General features: G+C 46.9%; 1 protein-coding gene across 1 annotated transcript in view; it reads right to left on the bottom strand.

Moving 5' to 3' along the window:
* The window catches only part of l(3)80Fj (lethal (3) 80Fj), a 413,275-nt gene that overhangs the window by 257,991 nt on the left and 132,684 nt on the right, over positions 1–22,600 (bottom strand). The window contains exons 20-22 of the mRNA XM_075686799.1: positions 20,701–20,879; positions 16,075–16,168; positions 15,147–15,263 (exon numbers count right to left, since the gene is read on the bottom strand). Of these exons, the coding sequence (XP_075542914.1) occupies positions 15,147–15,263; positions 16,075–16,168; positions 20,701–20,879 (390 nt within the window). The remainder of the gene's footprint in view (positions 1–15,146; positions 15,264–16,074; positions 16,169–20,700; positions 20,880–22,600) is intronic.

The raw sequence follows: 22,600 nt of genomic DNA, 5'->3' as shown, positions 1-22,600 counted from the left end.
TGATATTGTACTTAATTTTGCGATGATTTCGTGCTGCTAGCGAAATTTTGCTTGCAAAGCACACTTATCCACCACACGTCCGAACTTTGTGGGAAATCAGTCTCTCAATAGCAAGGAGCACGAGTTTGAAGGACAGGGCAGGTGTTTTCTTTTCATTTTTTTTTTTTCTTTTTGCAATGCCACTCTTCAGTCTGAGCTTATTGCTTGACAGCAAGTGCATTGAGTGACGACTGGCACAGGATTAAATGCCGCCGATTTGGTGGGCATTTGCTGTGGTATAATAAGGCACACGCTGCCAAGGACGGTTAGTAGGAATTACTAAATTTTCCAAGTCAACATGGACCAAATAAACAATGTTTTAGTATAATGGCTTACTAGTCTACTTTTTAAAACATTAACAACGTAATTGCAATGTTCCAAAATAACAAATGAGCCCAACTTGGGCGCTGTGTAGCCTGACGTCACTGTTGCAAGGCGCGCGTGGCGACCGTCTGCTTGGGTGTGGTGTGGCGTCAGTTTACTTTGCGGTATCGTGTGGGAAGGATGCCTCGTCTTGCCAAACCAGTGTCTCCCAACATGCGACGTGTGGCAGCCGCTGAATGCAAGCGGCGCTCATGAGAAGCTGAGTATATACGTCGCATGTATCAGGGCGGCGAGGTGCGTCCGACACCACAGAGTCCAGGGACGCGACGGGCCAACGCAACAGAGGCAATGCGTTTGAAGCGACTCGCTGCATCGCCGGGTACCAAAGCGAATGAGGCTCGGAAGTGCCGTGACCGTCATCTCGCCGTGGCAAGCTGAGCAAGTACAAGTCAAACGAGCGAAGTGGATGATGAGGATGGCCAACAACACCCAACACTGCCATGGAAGACGCGTCTCCTCCTGATCCACAAACGGTGCTGCAACAGTTCCAGGCGGCCACAAACTACTTTAACAGACACTTCGTCCAGAACAATCTTGCAGGCATTTAATAAACAAACAAACATTCACATAACAGTGGACGAGTTGTGTGCCTCCGTGGTGTTTCCGACGCAACAAATCGTCATTGGCAATGGTGTCAGGCTTCCGCTGTTTCACACTTTAGTCTCGACAAAGTGTCTTCCGTTTTTGCCATACCAACTCGACGCTTCCGAATTTAGGCCGATATCAGAAGTAGCCATGTACGCTGAAGAATGTCGCCAAATTGCCATTACCTTCACGACGGAGAGTCAAGCTCACCAGCGGAATCAGCATGACAACGACCTGAGCACTACAACTTTCCGTGTCGGCTTCCTCGTTTGGTTATGGATTCTGCCTCACGTTCCCGGTCTTTCATCTAAGCCGATGGCTTAATACCATGGAGCCTATCAGAACGTTGCCTGTACATCTGCTGTAAACTATGTGGTCGAACCTCTGACTCCATCCGACGATCTGCGGCGTCGGGGTCGTGAGACAGTGCACGTCAACAGGCCTAAACTGTATTATGATCCCCTTATCATGTTGTCACCGTGAGTGGCCAGGATGGCTACTCCTCTCTCGTTGGCCCATTGTAAGGATGAAAATAGCAGAAGTATTACTGCAGCCACATGGTTCCTGAAGTGAGAAAGACAGCGACCAAAGGGTCGGTGTCGCTGTTCCTGCTCACTGGAATTGCTCGGCTGCTCTCTGTGCTAGATCCAACATGACTGAGATTCCCACTAACAGTCAATAAACCTCGTAGTGCCACAATTAATTTCACCTATGCTTTTTTTTGTCAATTCTCCCATGGCTTCCCATGGTTGTGCCAAGCATGTGGAGATGGGTCTGCACAAGGCTCAACCTACGAGTGATGGTCAGAAAATGGCAGAACCCTCCTCCACTTCAGGTTCGTCAGCTCTCTGACATGGCGCAGATAAGGCTCCGGAGTCAGATTGCCAACAAACACAGCTTTATTGACCCAGGATTATTAAACAGAGTGTGACAGTCATGGCACTTACGAGCAAAGACTGATCGCAAGACTGATCGAGTATGTGTGGCCACTCCACAAGGGCTAACCGAGTAGCAGTCGGTGAAGTACGAGAATGAGACATCACGGGAGCAAAGGTCCCATGCAACCAAGTCATTGCACACCTGTGAGCATCTGCCACGGCGAAGAAGCACTCAGCGAAGGAGAGCTTACGTGGAGAGGGTACTCGGGGGCCGCCACTTGGGAGGCCAATCATGGTGCATCCTAGTGACATTTGCTCGCGCGGTGACTCAATGGCGAGAGGAAGAAGTGCAGTCTGCGCGGGAAATTATTGTATGTAGCCATGTTATGACCGCACTCAGAAAAAAGCTGTACTCAGAAAATTGTTAAAAAGATGCCCCCACAAAAATATATGAAGACTGCTCGTATACAAGCTGCAGTCTGGATTTTAAAAAATGTGGCAGTGTTATCTGTGCTGTGGTGCGAGAAATCCGAAGCTTCTTCTTCTTCTTTTTTTTTAATTGGTGGCATAACAAGGCAGCCGTGCAGTTTTCAGTGCCTCCAGATAGCAAAAGCAGTCTCAGAGATGCTGCTGTCGCAGCGAGTACCGTAGTTCAATAAAAGCAAGTACTACCACCGAAAATATTTATGAAAAAAGAAATATCTTTTTCTACGTGTAATGACCACACCCCCGATTTTAACCCCAAATCTCAGAAAACAACCTGCACCCAATGCACGAGTATATATTGCAGCTCCAGCGTGCTAGCCGTGTCCGCCACATTGCCATTACAGCAGCAGTTTCCGGAGTTCGAGCTAAGCACGATGCGCAAGCTGGGGGATGTGGCGCGGTAAGGCCCTGAATCCCCATAAACCAAAATAGAGTTTCTCGGTTTCCCTTTTTCTCGTTCAATAAGTGTATATTAAAGTAACGAGTCACACCACATGAAAGAGATACAGTCAGACCCATTTATTAAGAAACTGTATAGCTTTGTAAAAAGTCATTGTATAAGTAGTTAGCTATATGTGAGCCCGCCCTGTAAAAGGTGCAAAGATTGATGACACTGAAGCTGGCATCGACAATTACGATTCGGCACCCAGGGTGTCTACCAAGTTGACATTTCAAAATTCCCAGAGTTTTCCAGGTTTTCCCTGAGTGCCTTTGCAAAATTCCCTGTGTGACACAGAACTTCGTCTTATGTCAAGATGGGTTGACATCATGTTGCATGATGCTGCCATTCTCTAGTAAGCATGTTAAAAAATAAAAAAAAACTACTTAATACAGTTTGAGTAGTAAGGACTAGTGTTTATCTTATTCAAAAATAAAACAGAAGGGCAGCACATCTCCGCGTCAGCCAACCGTTTGTTTTTTGAGCCACCAATTCAGCTACTGCGGTAGCTGAATTGGTGTTTGATGCCTGCAAACTTTCAGGCAGTGTTCGATGAGTCCTTTTGCAGGACCTTGCAGTAGCAGACTTTGCTCACTTCAAAAATTTGTCAGAGTAGCTTTGCTCAAAACATGGCCCTGACTGATGGCCTCTCACTAGCAGCACGTGTTGGAGGGTTGTGTTGCACATTGATGAGCGGAACTCAGATCTAGTTTTCCGTGCCATGCTAAAAATCCTCTCACACTCTGCGTTGCTATACGGTATCACGAGTAAATCCAGCATTACCTTAACTAAGCTTCGAGAGCATGTAAAGCGTCTTTAGCAGATTCACTGGAATCTCGGTGCAGCAGCTGAGGAAAACTCTGAATGAAGAAACGAAGACTCAAGAGCGATGCCTGCAAAATAAATTTCAGGTTGGCCACCTCCGCATTCTTCAGAGCTGCGTCCACATGCATAGCACCTCGCCTCGTTGCATTTCGGAAATATTTTCCGTAGATGAGGCCCAACGTGGTGGCTGACACTAAGAGGTAGGTTGCGTTCGACGAGGAATCCTGTAAACAGGCACTCCACACGTATGACACTGTCATCGCAGTTGTTCCAGAGAAATTTCACTATGTTGTCTTGCTGCTCAGCGACCACTTTTTTGCTGCTACCACTTTTCGGCACATATAAGACATTGATTGTACAATTGGAAAGTTCAGTAAAAAATCGGGAGTCTCCAGGGCGAATCAGGAGGGTTCGCAGGTATGCACACGTAATGCGAAGGTTGTGGGATCGTTCCCCACCTGCGGTAAGTTGTTTTTTCATGCACTCTCATTTCCATTAATTTATCATTTCTTTATTTTATTTATTCAGCACAAGTTATTTCCTCCATGCTGTCTTTGGTGTCAGTGTTTGTTGGTTTCTTATGATATGAATAATAAAAATTGGGCCCCTCGGTTAACCCTCTTTCTTCTCATTTATAATGAGAGTCTCAACTCCGGCAACATTGATGCCTTCAGGTAGCATGTGTGGGTTTATTGACCAGGCGCCTTCACCCAAAAAAGATCATGTTCTCGTGACGCCTGCGGCAGAAATGCCAGCTAACGCTCCCTGGGTTCTACAAGAAAAACAAATACTCAATAAAGTGGATGGAGAAACGACGCCGCCATAGATGAATTGGTAGAGCATGCGTAATGCGAAGGTTGTGGGATCGTTCCCCACCTGCAGTAAGTTTTTTTCATGCACTTTCATTTCCATTAATTTATCTTTTCTTTATTTCATTTATTAAGCACAAGTAATTTCCCCTATGTTGTCCTTGGTGTCAGTGTTTGTTTGCTTCTTATGACAGACCTGGTGAGGGGCCCTTTAAGAGCTCAAATTGCCGCAGGCACAACCGAGAAAGCTCGGAAGGCCTTCCAGTAAGTACACTAATTAGGCATATTGGTGCTCGTACTGTGACAAGAGATGGCGGGTGCACAGTATACATACGGAACACATTCTTAAGGAATACATGAAGGAGTACCTAGTGTGTCCCATGAGAATTGCCCCCTTACCACACTTGATATGCTTCACCACGTAACACTGCTGTGCTGAGGCAAAGCTGACTTTCTGGAATCAGCATTAGGAAACGTGCCATGCTTTCCGGGCTTCGAAACGAATTGCGAGGACCCCAAAGGTGGAGTGGGTGCCATTGCTGACAGTGGCGAATTCCTTAAAAAAAAAACATGGCACAGAACGGCAAGAAGCTTTATAGCGAACATTGAGGCAGCTAGGCCCAGTGTTGCCGCAGTGATGGGTACGGCTGCCAGCAGATCTGCGTGCGTAAGTGCCGGTTCGAGGTGGCAAGGTAATCAAAATGACGGAAATGGTGGTGGTTTTGATTAATGCTGTTTCGGACCGGCAGTCATGGCAAAAAGTCTGAAAACTCGAAGGTGAAGGGTTCTTACGTCCGAAGTTTCTGACGTTCTTATAGATTGAGTCTATGGGGGACGTGGCGGCACCGTGAAGCCGTCCGAATTATCAGACGCCCTGAAAGTCAGTCGTTGACGGTACACTGGCAACTCCTCCAGCGGACGGCACAGCATCAAAGAGGATTTGTTACAATCTTTCTGTTACTCGAGCCAGCATTAGCGCGACTTTCGTTGCCCTTCAACAAAATTACTGCTGATTTTCCTAAATAGAAGCACAAATTCCCTAAGTTTTCCCTCAGTATTTCCAGACTATTCAAAATCCCTGAGAATTTCCGGTTTTCGTGGTTTCACAGTTTTGTAGACACCTTGGGCACCACTATTGTCTGAAAATAGATGTTCTGTATCTTAATTTTTCTTCCCAGCACATTTTGGCATCTAGCTGCAAGTTTCCGTTAAAAACTTCATCTAAAGAACAAAATGCGAGCGGTGGCATTAGAGCTCTTTCAAAATGGGGCACGGCCGGTTCCGATCACCCACTATTTCAGTACTATGAGGGCAGCTGCCGTCCTTTCTCTGTCTTTTTCTTTTTTTTCGAGAGCTTGTCATACATTTTACTATTAGTGGGACAAAAGTGGATTCTGCATACAATTGCGACGCATTCTATTTGGCTGGAAGCAGAAACTACTGCAGCATGCCGGCATTTTGAAAAGGCTTTGCCATTACGGCTGCAGTATCAGCCACACGCACGTCGATGTTACATTTCTGACGTCGCTTCGGCCGAAGAACTACAGTCGCATTCCATTATTTAGACCCTGACGGGACAGATGAAAATGACAATATTATCTGGCGAGTGAAGCTAAACATGATGCAGAAAAAAAATCCAAAATCACTGCTGATTCATTGGGCAGTACTTTCGCAAGTCTAACATGCCTCCAAAGCAAAATAATGTGCACTTTCTATGTGTCAAAAGTAGTAAACTAATGTAGAAATGACATTAGAGCTCCTAAACAATGTAGAAATCTAACACACACCCGCCTTTTAAGCAAGAGAAATTGTTGCCCAATGGTGGCCTGTTTGCTAAAGTCAGCTTCACCACACATTTTTTTCTGTCTCTTTAGTTCCACTCGTCGTGGTTGTTTAGTGGTTTTCACTGCTTAGAAGGAGGTCGCGGGATCAAATCCCGGCCATGGAAGCCACATTTCAATGGGGACAAAACGCAAAGACACCCGTGTACTGTGCATTGAGGGCACGTTAATGAAGCCCAGGTGGTCAAAATTATTTGAGTTCCCCACTACGGCATGCCTAATAATCCGATCATGGTTTTGGCATGCAAAATGCAATAATTTAAACAATTTAGTTCTAAGTCTACTGCACAAAGTTGAAAGGGTAGAACGCCGTCGCAAAACGTAGTAAACAACATAAATGAAGCGTCGATGAATTGTCATCTCCCGATAATGGCAGAATAATAGCCGACCGCAACTGCATGGCACTGGGCCAACTCGGGTGCCTGCATATCGATAGCAACGGCAAGATAGCAACCTTCAATGGCCAGTGGTCCATATCACCCAAGTAGGCGTAGTACACACAGTGCCACGGGGAGAGGTGCTCATCAGAGAGAGCCGCTGTCGTAGCCCTCGAGGTGCACCAGAGTGTGCACCCATGCCTCCATACGCTGTGTACAGCCTCGCGCTGAAGCATGCAGGAGATGTGCCTTGTGAACACGGTTACCTTTAACATGGTGTAAAGCGAGTTATGTGTAAATAGACAAACCCGGCAATATCATTAATAATATGGATGAGATAGCTCAAGTGGCTGAGGAGTTCTAGAGAGATTTATCAGTACCAGTGGCACCCACGACGATAATGGAAGAGGGAATGGTCTAGAGGAATTGGACATCCCACAAGTAACGCCGGAAGAAGTAAAGAAAGCCTTGAAAGCTATGCAAAGGGGGAAGGCAGCTCAGGCGAATCAGGTAACAGCAGATTGATTGAAGGATGGTGGGCAGATTGTTCTAGAGAAACTGGCCACCCTGTATACGCAATGCCTCATGACCTTGAGCGTACCGGAATCTTGGAAGAACGCCAACATAATCTTAATCCATCAGGAAAGAGACGCCAAAGATATAAACAATTATAGACCGATCAACTTACTGTCCATTGCCTACAAAGTATTTGCTAAAGTAATTGCAAATACAACAGGAACACCTTAGACTTCTGTCAACCAAAGTTCCAGGCCGGATTTCGTAAAGGCTACTCAACAATGCACCATATTCACACTATCAATCAGGTGATAGAGAAATGTGCGGAATATAACCAACCCTTATATATACCGTATTTACACGATTGTAAGTCGACCCCCCGTATCACGTGACTGGAAAAAAAGAAAATGAGTATACCCGAGGGCGCATTCGATAACAAAAATTTATTAGTAGCTGACATGGTCACTGGACTACTTGTCTTCACTAGTGCTTCCATAGTCATCGCTGCTACGGTCCCACAGCACGTCGTCGTCCAGCGAAATTCCACATTTGGCAAGCGACCGCACCACGACATCTTGTGGAACAGCAGCCCACGCTGAATGCACCCAACTACACACAGCCATCAGGGAGGCTCTTTTTACAGGTCCGGTTGGCGTAATTTCGCGGTCTTCTGCCGCCAGCCACTCGTACTCACGGCGAAACGGGTCCTTAAAAGGCGAAGGTCCAGGCTTGTTTCATGACCATGTCGCACTTCACTGGCAGGGACTGATCACTCCTTTCAGCGACGTACGCTGCAAGCTTAGCCTACAGCTCCGGAAAGCGTCCAGACTTCGGCACGTGGGAAATTTTTCACTTGCCAACACAGGTGAGAGAGAGAGGGAGAGACAACTTTATTTATCCCATCTTAAAGGAAAAGGAGGTGCGGGAAGAAGGCGAGGGAGGTTATCCTACTCGCGGTAGGCCTCCTCTACCACCTCAGCCCACCTCAGGATAGCTTCCTGAAGTTCGGGGTTGTAGCTGCGCATGGCAGCCTCCCACAGCTCCCTACTACTTAAAGCTCTACAAAGGTTAGGAGGAGGGGAGCGGTTCTTGCATTGCCACATAATGTGGTTAAGGTCCGCTCTGCTGGCAGGACAAAACTTGCAGGCTGAATTAGGGTATATTCCCGGGTGAATTTTGTGAAGTAAGGCAGGAGATAGAAAAGTGCGAGTCTGTAGTTTACGCCATAGTACCTCGTGTATGCGTGACGACCGAATCATTAAAGGAGGGAGGGTTAGGCGACCTAGGCGGTAATGCCCGCAAATGTCGTGGTGTGGAAGTAATCTGTCTTTGGAGGTGAATGCTGGAGGGAGATTATTGGCGTCTGAACCATCCCTGCTTGTGCTCGGTTCGTGAAAGCTTGAGCACTCAGGTGGGCCGCTTCATTGGCGATTAGGCCTGCATGAGCAGGTGTCCAGATTAAACTCAGAAGTTGGGCTGGCAGATTGCGAGATAGAATGGCTAGGGCTGTCCTGCAAACCCTACCCGCTCCGAAGTTGTGTATGGCAGTTTTGAAGTCACTTACTATGACAGAGTAATTTGGTATTGTTGCGGCGAGTGCCACCACCGCCTCCTCTGCCTCCTCCGAAGAAGAGGCTATAATGGATGCTCCTGTCGCAATACTGCCAGTGGAGTCAACGACTGACATGGCGAATTTGTGTCCACACAGATACTCTGCGGCATCGACATAGAGCACGTCTTTGTAGTTAAATAACTTTTTCTGCAGGGCTTTAGCTCGTTGTTGCCTTCTATGTTCGTGATGAACAGCGTGCATATTCTTAGGGAGAGGAGGGATATGAAAGTGCTCATGTATAGAGTGCAGAATACTGAATTTCTCATTGGTCATAGGTGCTGGGACAATACTTAGGGAGTTTAGGATGTGCCTACCAGTGTGGGTGTTCGATAAGCGCTGGTATTGAGCGGTCAGGTGGGCTTCTGCGAGCTCACTAAAAGTATTCAAGGTACCTGTAGCCAAAAGTCTCTCAGTAGAAGCTCTACTTGGCACTCCAAGGGCAAACTTGTAGAGTCTGCGTATCAGTGAATTAACTTTATCTTCCTCGGCCCTAGTTAAGTGGACATAGGGTAGGGAGAATGTCATTTTACTGACAGAAAACGCCTGTACCAGTCTTAGCAATTATGCCTCGCGGAGACCTCTGTGCTTATAGTACACCCTTCCTATTAGCCGTGTGGTATGACCTACGCTGGCAGTAACCGTTTGAAGGGTACACGTATTGAGTCAATTAGACTGAATGTGCATGCCAAGTACACGGATTTTGTCTTTTACGGGAACTTGCTTCCCGTTAATGTTAATCTGAATGTTCGGTGTAACGCATTTATTTGCGGATAGAAGTAACAGCTCAGATTTGGTGGGCGAGCACTCAAGGTTCATGAACCCGGCTCTAGTAGCCACTGCATATGCAGCCTCTTGCAAGGTAGCCACCCGAGCCACCCTTGATCCATAGGGTAATGTCGTCTGCATATAAAGAATATTGGAGATCCGGTATTTATGCTAGCTTCCCGGCAATAGACCTCATAGCTAGGTTAAATAGAAACGGCAAGAGCACAGATCCCTGAGGAGTGCCAAAGCTACCTAGGGTGATTGGGGGCGAAGTTTGATCATTGAGACTTATGACAGCTGTCCGGTTGGTAAGAAATTCGAGGATGCAGTCATGCATTTTTCTACCACAGTTAATAACATTCAATTCACGAAAGATAGATCCATGATCTATGTTGTTGAATGCACCACGAAGGTCGAGTCCTAAGATGGCTTGGGTGTCTTTACTAAACGTAGGAGTGAGAAGGTCATGCTTGATGGCATCCTGGCAAGAAAGCAACTGGCGAAAGCCAATTATCTTCGGCGGGAATAACTGATTGTCTTCCGCGTATTTATTGAAGCGATCAAGCATGACATGTTCGAGCGTTTTGCCCAAGCATGACGTGAGGGAAATAGGTCTAAGATTACCTATGTCATAGGGCTTATTGGGTTTGGGAATAAAGATTACTTTAGCAGTTTTCCATGAGCTCGGAAGAGAGCTATTATCGAAGTAATGGTTATAGTATTCTGTGAGGGCAGAGATTGATTTGTCGTGCAGATTTCGAAGTAATTTATTATTTACATTATCTATACCGGGAGCAGATGTAGTTTTAAGGGAAGCTAAGGCATTTCGAACTTCTGCCTCCGTAATTGGGGCGTCGAGAAGTTCATTAACCTCGCCTGTATAATCTGAATTCTCATGAGTTGTGGTAGGAGGGAGGTGTAATCGGGCAAGCTCCTGAAAAAGATGGGGAATATTATCCTTGTGTTTGTGCAATAATTGAGTGATGTAGTGACTGTTGCACGCGTGAGGTCGAGGGATCAAGCAAATGTCTCAGCAGTTGCCAAGTCTTTTTACTACCGAGATTACCATGCATGCTCTCACATACTTGGCCCCATTGTTGATTAACTAGTTGGGTCGCATATGCTTGTATGTCATCGTCAAGTCTAGCTACACGGATGCGAAGCCTGCGGTTATGGCGGCGTCTTTTCCACCGCTTCAATAGTGATTCCTTCACTTGCCACATGTGTAATAGTTTGGCATCAGCTGTTTGAAAATGAGCATCAGGTGGCATAGTTGTAGTATGATTGTCAACGTCCGTTCGGAGTTGACTAATCCATTGCTGTAGATCAAGAATGGAATTGGGGGCGTTATTTGCGCAAGTCTTCCGAAATTCGTCCCAATCCGTAAGTTTGGGAGGCAGAGTGTGAAAGGGCTTGTGAGAGAAAGTAACAGAAATCTGTATGACGTAGTGATCGCTACCAAAATTGATTTGAAGGTTTTCCCATTCAGTTAAGTTAACCCGAGAGGTGAGGATGAGATCTGGTGATGTATCTATGGAGACACTATTTCCTAAGCGAGTGGGTGTGTCGAAGTCATTGTGGAGGGTGAATTGATGATCCTGAATGTGGGTCCATAAAGCTCGTCCTTTAGGTGTGGAAGTAGTGTGACCCCATAGTTGATTTGGAGAGTTAAAATCGCCAACAATGAGGAGCGGGTTTCTTCGAGCTTCCTGTTTAGCACGAGCAAAAACGGTAGTAAAACGGTGGTGTTTAGAGCTGGGACTGCCGTAAACGTTAAGGATGTAAATAGGAGCTGACCTGGTCTATTTAGGAAGTATTTCTACGAAGTCATGATCGATGTCGATATTCTAAAAATGGGAGCAAGTAACAGTCAAATGTTTCTGTGCTAGGATCGCGGTATTGGGATGTTCGCATCTTTTGCATTGGAATGTGTTGTATCCGGGGAATTTAACGTAACCATTCGTTTCTTGTAAAGCAATGACTGCGGGCGGTTGTGTGAGATTGGCTATGTATTGTTGCAGACTGGCCTTCTTTTTCGAAAAGCCCCTACAATTCCACTGCCACACAACTAGGTTGGAGCGCTTAGGGGATGCGGCCATGCAGTCGATCGAGTCTTTCTATAATTTGATTGAATCGCTCATCAATTTGGCTAAGTCACGCGTCATCCTGGTTAAATTTAGCATTTGTATGGGCACTGAGGCTATGAACGATAGTAGTGAGGGACTCAAGCTTGGCTTCTACGGCATACATGCGTTTTTCAAGGCCTCAAAGCGATTGTTAGAGTTTCTAATCTGTGCGGTGAGTTTACGACTTAGCTTATCGTGTTCCTCCCAAGTATCTCTCCCATCAGGTGAAAATTTCGCTTCGCTGCAGTCGCCACTCTCGCACCACCCGTTCAAAAACATTGAACTTGCGGCCCGCTGCGCAGTGATTTCCTTCTTCGGCGTAAAGGACGGCAGCCCTCTTGAACGCTGCTGTGAACGAGTGCCAAACGATTAGTGGGCCTGGAGGGCTCATGACGACTGAGGAAGCATAGAAGTAGCATGTAGCCAGCAGTCAAGTGGAATGCGTCAAACCAATGCCTTTCGTCAAACTATAGAGAAAGCTAAGTGCAACAGGGAAAGAGAAACCCGCCATACTAGCCGCTACCGCCACTGTTTTGAGGGTGCCGCCGCAAAAGGGAACAGCGGCGCTTCCATCAACTATTGACTCCCCTCCCCCATACGTGCGTGCACTGTAAAACTCTCAAAAATGTTGAAAACCCTTTCGAAAAGCAAACAAACGTGCAGGATAGCGAAATGCTATGGTAGGGCCATAGAGAAAACATAAAATTGTAACTACGTTGTAGCTCCCGTTGGTTTTACTTTTTTGGCGGTGCCATGTTTTGGTTTCGATTGCAAGTCGAACCCCCACTTCAGGTTTTCAAATTTTAAAAATGTGGTCGACTTACAATCGTGTAAATATGGTACCTTTCATTGATTATGAGAAAGCGTTTGATTCAGTCGAAACTTCAGCAGTCATGCAGGTATTACGGAATCGGAGTGTAGACGAGCCATATGTAAAAATACTGAAAGATATCTATAGTGGCTCCACCAACGTTACTAGACTAGCTTCAGTTGTAAAACTCTCCGCCTGCGCGCGTACAGCAGCTGTCGCCACTTCTGTGACCGCCGACAGATGGCAGCACCGTTCCATCAAGCTCCACTGCAGATGCCTCGCCGCAGCCTTGAGCTCATGCTGACGGGTAGTTTGCGCGTTTTAAGCTCGCTGGCGTTCTCTCAAGTCCGAATTAGTGATACCATGAGAAAGCGGTATCCACCTACAGCAATAAGATTTATCGGGCTAGATGGTTCATGCTGAAAGAAGGGTAAACTGCACGAAAGGAAGAAACGCATACAGCGAAGCGCAGAAAGTGCGTTTCTAAATGTCGTGTGTTTATTCCTGTCGTCTTAACGTTTTGGGCAATTTACTTCTCACCTAGAGCAGCTTGGCATGTTTTCTCACTGCTTTTACTTGCTTAACTAACACTTTGGTATGAGGCAGTTTTAGGCGAGCTAGCGAGACCAAATTTATTATCCACAAAAATAAGTTTCAAGATGGAACCTTGGCTATAAACGACCGGCGCTTCTTGTGCGTCTTCACATTGTCCCCCACTTGAATGTGACAAGGTGAGGCCAACCGCTTTTTTAGTGTTCTGCTCTCTTCATTTGCGTTATTTTTCCAGCAGCTTCGACAGCTACGAGGGAAGGTTCCGGAACACTATCGGCACCGCACGCTCGGCAAGTGTCCACTTGCATTGTGGCCCCTCAACCCTCTGTCCGTTGATAACATGCACATAACACTTTGTTATGTCCTGCTCATGAAAGTGTAAATCAAACGCCTTGGATTTCGCAGAGACTTCCCGGTTGGCATGAGGAATCGCTCTGTTCCACATCGAGCGAAGTGTCGCATTGCTGGGATCACAGAAAAAGTGGTGCGCAGAACTGTCGACATCGTTTCGATAGCCGCTTATGCAGCCAGGTACGCAGCAAGTCGGCATCGTCTGCTGATATTCTTAACAAACTCGGAAGAAGGCAAAGGCTAAAGTTTCGCGGATGACATGCTTGCTGAAATTCGCCGTCAACAACGAACCACAGAAAACACCAAGGCTGCACCGCGTGCTTAGTCCGGCCCGCACGCGTTCCCGGCTAGTGAGGAAATGAAGCTCGACGCGAGTGCAGAGCCACGAAGGTGCGGGCGGGTGGCGGTTCCGCGCAACTGCGCCGAGTCTGAAAACTGAAGCTAGTCTAGTAACATTGGGCTCCACAGCCACTGTAGTCCTCCAGAAAGAAAGCAACAAAATCACAATAAAGAATCAGGCAGGGAGATATAATCTCTCCAAAGCTATTCACAGCGTGTTTACAGGAGGTATTCAGAGACCTGGATTAGGAAGAAATGGGGATAAGAGTTAATGGAGAATACCTTGGTAACTTGCGATTCGCTGATGATATTGCCTTGCTTAGTAACTCAGGGGACCAATTGCAAGGCATGCTCACTGACCTGGAGAGGCAAAGCAGAAGGGTGGGTCTGAAAATTAATCTGCAGAAAACTAAAATAATGTTTAACAGCCTCGGAAGAGAACAGCAGTTTACGATAGGTAGCGGGGCACTGGAAGTGGTAAGGGAATACATCTACTTAGGGCAGGTAGTGACCACGGATCCGGATCATGAGACTGAAATAACCAGAAGAATAAGAATGGGCTGGGGTGCGTTTGGCAGGCATTCTCAAATCACGAACAGCCGGTTGCCGTTATCCCTCAAGAGAAAAGTGTATAACAGCTGTGTGTTACCAGTACTCACATATGGGGCAGAAACCTGGAGGCTTACGAAAAGGGTTCTACTTAAATTGAGGACTACACAACGAGCTATGGAAAGAAGAATGATGGGTGTAACGTTAAGGGATAAGAGCAGATTGGGTGAGGGAACGAACACGAGTTAATGACATCTTAGTTGAAATCAAGAAAAATAAATAGGCATGGACAGGAAATGTAATGAGGAGGGAAGATAACCGATGGTCATTAAGGGCTACGGACTGCATTCCAAGGGAAGGGAAGCGTAGCAGAGAGCCGCAGTTACGTGGGCGGATGAGATTAAGAAGTTTGTAGGGACAACTTGGCCACAATTAGCATATGACCGGGGCAGTTGGCGAAGTATAGAAGAGGCCTTTGCCCTGCAGTGGGCATAGCCAGGCTGATGATGATCATGAAAACGAGTTACTTTTGTCGCGGCTTCTGAAAGCGTTGCTCACTCCTCTCCCCAGTGAGACTTGGTGGGGGGGGGGGGGGAGGCTTCCGTGAGGCCACTTTGATCGCACTCGCATGCTTCAGCCCTTTGTGTGCACCCTCCTTTTGCCACGGCCGGGCTTTAAGTGTTCATTTTAAATGTATAGCGCTTTCGAAAATGTTCGCTATATCTGGACTCAGTTTGAATGAGCAGAGTAAGAAAATTGCAAATGCAGTGAAATGAGGCCACCTCAACAGAAAAAGCGTTATATCTGGGATCATTATAAACGAGCTTGACTATTTCTGGCCGTGGGTACACAAGTGCAGTACCTTGCGTATACGCAGGCGCACGGCATGCTCCTTCTGCAGCTGGGCTTCCATCACTTCCTTCTGCTTCTTGGTGAGCTCAGGCTCCTGCACCTTGGTCTTCTTCTTGGCCTCCAGCTCCTGCACACCCACCAACAGGTATGAGTAACGATCTGATGACGACACATCTGAGCAACACGAGCACATTCTGGCATTTGGAAGGAGAGACATCACAACTCTCCTCTGTGGCCCAACATTCATTGGACGTGCACTCAAATCTTAGTACACAAGCATTTTTCATTTCTGCCGCAATCAGAATTTGGCCACCCCAACTGAGAATTGATACTCAGACGCAGCAGCAGAATACGTACTGAGCCACCACTGTGGAGCGAGTGTGTTCTATTAGCACAGGGAGCTTAAAGCGAAGCACATTTTGCTCAAGCAGCATAACTACCTGTTAGAAGTTTTCCAAGCCACACCCAGTCCACCATTACTGAGAAAAATGGTGGTAGTGATGTTGTTCTGCTGTCTGCTGAAGGAAGCCAATTTCCCGAGCCCAGTTGAACACCTATAGTGGTTCTCTTAGTAGTTTCACCAAAAATAAGTAAAGAAAGCACCTTTGCTCAGTCAGGTTGTCCGAGATGCCTCACCGGATGATTCACTCATTCTTTTGGTGTATTGTGTTTGCCAACAGAGATCTACTGGCAGAATTCTCATGGTGACCCTTTGGTGCATGCAAGACACAGGCCATGAAACACTCAACTACAGTCCGACTTAATTTTAACTGAAACACAGGCAGCACAAATAGTTCTGCATGCAGATCGGTCTTAGCTAGTCTCTTCATGTCCCCCCCAATGTGCCCAAACATTGGTTAGACGCAAACCTATACATGCACGCACACTTGCAAGACATGGGTGCTATAAGAAAAGAGGAAATATGGGCTCCTTCTCACCTTCTTCAACTCAATCTCCTCCATTTGCTCCTTGTATGAGTACACCTTGCTCTCACGCTTGATGTTCTTTGACTCAGATGTGGCCTCAACAACACTGCACAAAAAGAGGTAGCAAATGCTTGGCAAGATGGCAAGACTGACTCAAGGAGTTTTACAAGCTTTAAGCATTGCATCACGACAACTCACATACCCTCCCCTGTTTGTTCTTTAAAATCTTTCTCAAAGGAGCAAGCAAAGGACATCATTCATAGTGTAAACTTGGAAGGCCAATGGCATCATTCGTTGGTGCCACTTCAATGGTGAGCTCAGCACACATTGTGTTAGTGTGCAAGAACAAAATGGAAAACAAAGTCAGCATAAAAAGACTGCAAATCAGACTCTACTCAGGGCCAATTTTCATGCTTTGTGATTGACCTCAGGTGGCAAATGTGTTATCATCAGGAGAGACGAGTTGGTGTATCCAGTAACAACGAAAAGAATCGAAGAATTGTACCACAAACATCCAGATTTTTCTCAAAAGTGCCCTTCACAAGGCACCACTAGGAAAGTTTCACATTGCATGGGCAGCTTCAAAAGGAGCGTTCTACTGCAACAGTATTTAAAAAGTGATGGTTGAGGGAGAAGCAAATTTAGTTTTGTGAGCCAATGGTACAAAGAGCAGAGGCCAATCCGCCTCTTTCAAGGTGCGACGGCGCACGCATCCTGCCCCAGCAGATTAGTTGTGAAACATTTTGGAAGGGATGCGCACACGGCCGTGCAGCCAGATATTGGGAGAAAGCACCCAAAAAGAAATAATGTGAACGGATGCTCACTGCAGTGAACACTTGTGCCATGCACCGCGTTGGTACTCCACTGGTCTATAGCTCTACGTGGGTGCGGTACCGAAAACGTGCATAGCGTAAGACTGCCACTCCACTTCAAAAAGAAAGCAGCCAGTGCTTCGTCCGGACTGCATCATGAACCACATAGTTGCTGCCTTGCGTTGAAGGCTATCATATTTATCGATAAACCCCTGCGTTACACTTGGGCGACACCTCAAAAACATCACGTTGCTGACACAGTCTTCTTCCAGAGTCGGGCCACTCTTGCTGGTGGTGGTAGCGCGTGCCTGACTTGACGTACTCGTTTAGGGTGCAGTAACACTGGGTCGATAAGAGACCAACAAGACACTGACTGCAACGATTCGCCGTCTATTCAGCACTGTGTCGCTGAGACTATTTGATTATAATACGCCGACAACCCCGCAACCGACGGGCGCGAGTTCTTGTAGTGCGACAAGCTTTCTTGTTGACGGCACCGACAAAATCAGCATGCTGACCATGATCGCTTGACCGAACAGTATGTGATCAGCCGTCGAACCGACAACGCAATAGCTGCAGCACATTCACTTGCATATATAATTAATCGAGCTCAAAATAAGCCAAAACAAAAATGAGAATCAAATAACAGCACGTAATATATGTGTCTGCCAGTGGCTCAGCCACTTATATTGATTTGTCTCAGGGTGGAACAACACAGTTCATACGCGCAGATATGTATGTTTTGCTACATTTTGACGTTCTTTAGCATCAGCGATGCGCTGTTTCTACAATATCCGAAGCTAACAGCGACTTGTGGCTGCAGACGTCGATGTAAGCAAATGCACCACTTTGGCAAATCCGACATAGAATGCTGCTCTCGAAGGCTTCTTGAATATTTGAAATGTTTAATGAATGTGTAAAAGGAACACAAAAAGCGATGTGCAAGTGCAGACATCCGCGACAAAAAATTCTAAGGCAGCCGCATACGCAGACGGAACTCAGTGTTCCCTTATCGGCCGCATTGTTAGCATAACACAACACACTCAGGCCTGCTCACTCAGTAGTTGATGAGGGAACGACATGCTGCCCCGGAGAAACCATTCATAATTAATCGCAATCCACGAAACGCACAACCAATGCGCACTCAACATGAGCGCAGGTACACAAATCGACCGGCAAAATCCCCAGCACCCTTCCAAAACATTTCCAGCTGCATGCATCAGAGGGCAGCAGAAGAACATGGCCAGCAGCTCCCAAACAATATTCTTTATCTGCCTTCTACCTGAGCACACACTTTACATGACGACATAGATTGGCATGGATTTTTACAGACAATATTGTCATTGCATATTCAATGCATAATAAGGTCATCAATAAAAATGAGCATGCTCATTTCCCCTTTTTGACCCTTCTTGTCACTCAGACATACAATTTCACTTCAAAGTAAAGTACAGTCGAACACCACTGCAACAAATGCTGCTTCAAAGAAATGTCCGATAAAACAAATAATTTTTGGTTCCACGTCAGCGGTCCATAGTAGTCAATGCACAAATATTCTCACCACAATAAATACTTTCTTGCGCCGTTCTGCTTCAACGAAATTTGACAAAACAGTTCCAGGCTTGAAATTTTAATTAGCCGTGCAGGAAACACAATTTCGAACATTTTGGTGAACGTTGGCAAACAAAAATGTGTCTACAAAGTTTAAATCGCTTGTTAAAACCACCAGAAACTGGCGCTGATAACCGAGCATGAGGGCCACCATTGCTCCACGGCGGTGAGACCGGCCTTCCTTTGCCGTTGGCTTGAAACTTCTCAGCTGCAGACAATCTGAAGTCGAAGCTCAGTCGTCCGGTCCGTACATGCTACGTCTCGGCTTGTTGGTGCGTAGCTAGTGTTAACGAAGGTGTTAGTGCAACTCCGCAGTTCAAGTTATGCACATGCGGCTCTGCTCGATTCGTTGAAACAAGCGTTTCCAAGTTTTAGCAGGCTTTTCGACATGGCAGCACCATGCGAAAAGAGCAAGTTTTTATCCTTAGAGGACAAAGCTAGCATCCTGACCGAAGTCGCAAGTGGACAGAAGAAAGGTGACGTTGTGAAAAAGTTTTGAATTTCTCCCAGTTCACTGCCTATCATTCTCAAGTCTAAAGAAGCAGTAGAGAAAGAATTTGCATCGGGCACATCTGTCAGACAGAAGAAGCTGATGCTGTCAGTGCACGAAGAGCTCGACAAGGCTGTGAGCTCGTGATTTATGGAGATGAGGGCAAAAAAGATACGAATCAGTGGAAATGCCATGCAGTAGAAGGCCCAAAATTACGCTTGCCTGCTGGAAATTGACGACTTTAAAGGGCAACTATGGCGATTTTTCGATGGGAATGAAATTCGCTGGGTACGTTCTTCTAAACCCTTCCGTCACGTCTTCAAAAAAGCAGGTTTGAGAGTTGCACAGATTTTTTACAAGTGAGTTTAATGAATTGCCTCGAACACTTTACCTTACCTATTCCTCAGTTACAGGTCACATTGCATACGACGCAACGAGTGTTTCATGCAGAGCATGCCGTGGTCATGCAGATGACAGTGACGAGAGTGTCGAGGAGTTGACGATCGTGAGCTAGTGCATGGCGAAAAAAGTTGCTGTCGCAAGAAGTTGCATTGCCTGTAGAAGGGCAAGAGATGGGAGGCAACTGGTGTTGCGCTGTTGGCTGCAAGAACTTTAGCCCTCGCCATCCGCTGTTAGGAATGGCCCGCCAGGGTGGCAAAGTGCACGTTACTTCAGCCCGCTGCACGTGTTTCGATCCAAACAGGGTGGTGGCGCACTTCAGAGAACTGCGGATAACCGACAGCCACGCGGCGAGGGGTCAGCTCAGGGGAGTTCTCGAGGGGAGGTAATTGGCGGAACCTCCCCACGTGCTTTTTGAGACACCAGACAATGTGCCACGGCAGAGGCCGCTGTGCGAGGTCAGCTCTCGAATGTAGAGGCGCCAGCTGGGTTCGGGCATGACCACCTGACTACAGGGACGCCGGACAATGGATACCACGACGACTGCGCTGCAAAGGTCGTCGGCCCTCGGAGAGAGCACCCAAACCTGTGCGGCATGTGTGTGTGTAAAACCCCTACCGTCTTCTCACAAAGGCGACCATGAGGTGACGTCGACCGATGACGTCGAACGATGACGTCGAACGATGACGTCGAACGGAGTGGTTATAAGCGGCTGTTGTCGGCTGCTAGGGTGTGCTCGTTTGCTGTATGCTTCGTCTTGCGGGCTCCGTTTGGGAGTCACGCTAGTCTGCGTAAATGTATCCCATGTTCAACTGTAAATACTGTAAACAAATCTTGCTCGCCTAGTCCTGTTGCCCCAAGTTCCTCCGATCGTTCTACAAGCTCGTCCCCAAACCTTACACCGCACACATAGTTTGAGCCGATGCAGATCATGTTATGCCGACGTTAAGCCTAGATGTCACAGTTGCTTAGTTCGTGTGTCTACTGCTGGCAGACCTGAATGATTGACCTGAAGCTAATTAAGCCATTAGGATGAAGAAAACTGCTTCTCTAGTTCAGCTTTGACTATATGGATTTGAAATAAACCATTCCTCATTTCGTACAGTGCGCACACAAAAAGCAAGAAGTGACGACACCGAGCAGTATCGACATCAATTAGTTGCCGTTTTCGGCGGAAAGCTGCCAGCCGCACTCACCAGCACTTCCCTGAACTAAATGCGACTACAAACATGGGTGTATTTTACACACTGTCATGCAGACTCATTATTTAGCTCAACACGTGAATCGTAAAGAATATGTTGAGGAGCTCCCGACTGATTGACTCACTTGTTGAGCACGCCCTTGTTGTGGAGGACACCCTCAGGTGTGCAGTAGATGGAATATTCCTCGGCTGTCACTAGTCGCAGCTCGGTCTGGTTCAGCGCTACAAGCACCTCAGAGATTACCGCACTCATCACGAACTGTGGCAGCACCGCCGTCAGGGTGGTGATGGCTCCTTTCACGTCCTGGGCATGGGAGGTAGTGAAAACAAGCTGAGTATTACCCCACTCAGGATGGCCAAAATGTCAGTCTATGAAATACATTTTTTTTAAATTACAGACACAATGAAACTTGAATCATTAGGGACACTGCTTATTTGCTGGCAAGTATGAGTAACTTCCATGTTCATGTAATATGTAATTTTTGATAACTTTCATACGAAGTTGCCAAGCCTGTCATTTGGTCGTATGGCTAGTTCCATTGGACACGCCAGGTTTGTCTCAGTATTACTGTTCTGCTATGTGCCCGCTGATAGCCTTGTGGCTATCGGTCCAGTCACAAGTATGCATAATAAGGACGTAAAAATGACAGAGTGGCTGGAATGATCAGAATACAATTTTCATCTGTAGTTCCGACACTGCTTGCTGTGTCGGTTGTATGAGTGCTAGCTCTGTCATTGCACGAGGTCATTATGAGGTTACTGCATAATTAAACCACAATGTTACACCCTCCTGGTAAAACATGCCGAGCTGTTTGAGCACAACAAAGAAATGAAGTACTACATATGTGTTTGCTTGCTAAACTCACAGGCTAAAAAAGCTAGTCCCATACCTGCCAACCTAGGATGTTTGAAAATCATGAGATTCACTGCAGGGTAGGCAAAAAAAAAAAAAATTTGTTTCAGCCAGTGCACGCGATTTGTGTAGTCTATGAGATTCGCCAATCCCCATGGTCACATTAACGCCACAAACCAGGCGAAGTAAAATAAAATGACATTTACCGTATTTAATCGAATCTAGGCCAATGTTTTCTTAGAGGAAATGATGTGCGAAAGTGGGGGGGGGGGGGGGGGGGGTTGGCTTAGAGTCAAGTACCATGGTTTGAACACTAAAGGCCCGGCCCCGCTACCGGCATGACGGCTCGCCATGCACCGATCTCAGGCTGCTGTGTGCAGGCGAAGAGAGGAGATGGTGGAGGAGAGAGTACATGGCGGTACTTTTCTTATGAAGGGAATTTAGCCGGCAAGGGTGGATTGTGTCACGTGATTACGCCGCCGGCGATTGCCTTGCACTTTGACAGCCCCTTCTCTCTTCCTCCCGCCTGGCGCGGGCACGGAGTTGGCAGTTTTCTGAAAGCGATCGCTCAGTACAGTCGTGTTGGTTGAGTTTTGGAAGTGTTGTGCCTTAACCATGTGCTCGTGAAACGCCTGCGCCACCTGTGCTTGAGAAGCGATGGCACCAACCAAGCAGTGCCACTACAGTGTGGCCTTTAAGCGAAAGGTCGTTTTGCACGTGGAGAAAACTTCGAACCTGCAAGCACAGCACGAGTTTGGAGTGCACGAAAAGAATGTGCGACGATGGCGTAAACAACGGACCGAACTGTTCAGCTGTACAGCCGCCCGCTTGACATTCACTGGACCAAAAACAGGCCGATACCGTGAGGTGGAAGAAGCTGTCACTGATTTTATCACGAAACAAAGGGAAGCGGGAATGCCCGTGATTATCCAGGTGAAAGCCAGGGAAGTTGCCAACGTGAAGGGTGTCGCACGAGTCAATTTTAAAGCAAGCAGGGGCTGGGCAATGCGCCTTATGAAATGGTTGGGTTCTGCCTGAGACGACGGACCTCCGTGTGTCAGAAGCTGCCCGCTGACTTCGAGGAGAAGCTTGTCAAGTTTCAGTGCTATGTGATGGACACACAGCGGGAAAAGGGCTACCAACTAGGGCATCTACCAACTGAGTATGTTTGC

The sequence above is a fragment of the Dermacentor variabilis genome, chromosome 3 (genome assembly GCF_050947875.1).
Source record: "Dermacentor variabilis isolate Ectoservices chromosome 3, ASM5094787v1, whole genome shotgun sequence".
NCBI classification, from domain to species: Eukaryota; Metazoa; Arthropoda; class Arachnida; order Ixodida; family Ixodidae; genus Dermacentor; species Dermacentor variabilis.
Note: the sequence above shows the minus strand (reverse complement) of the source record. Positions and strands in the feature narration are given on the sequence as shown.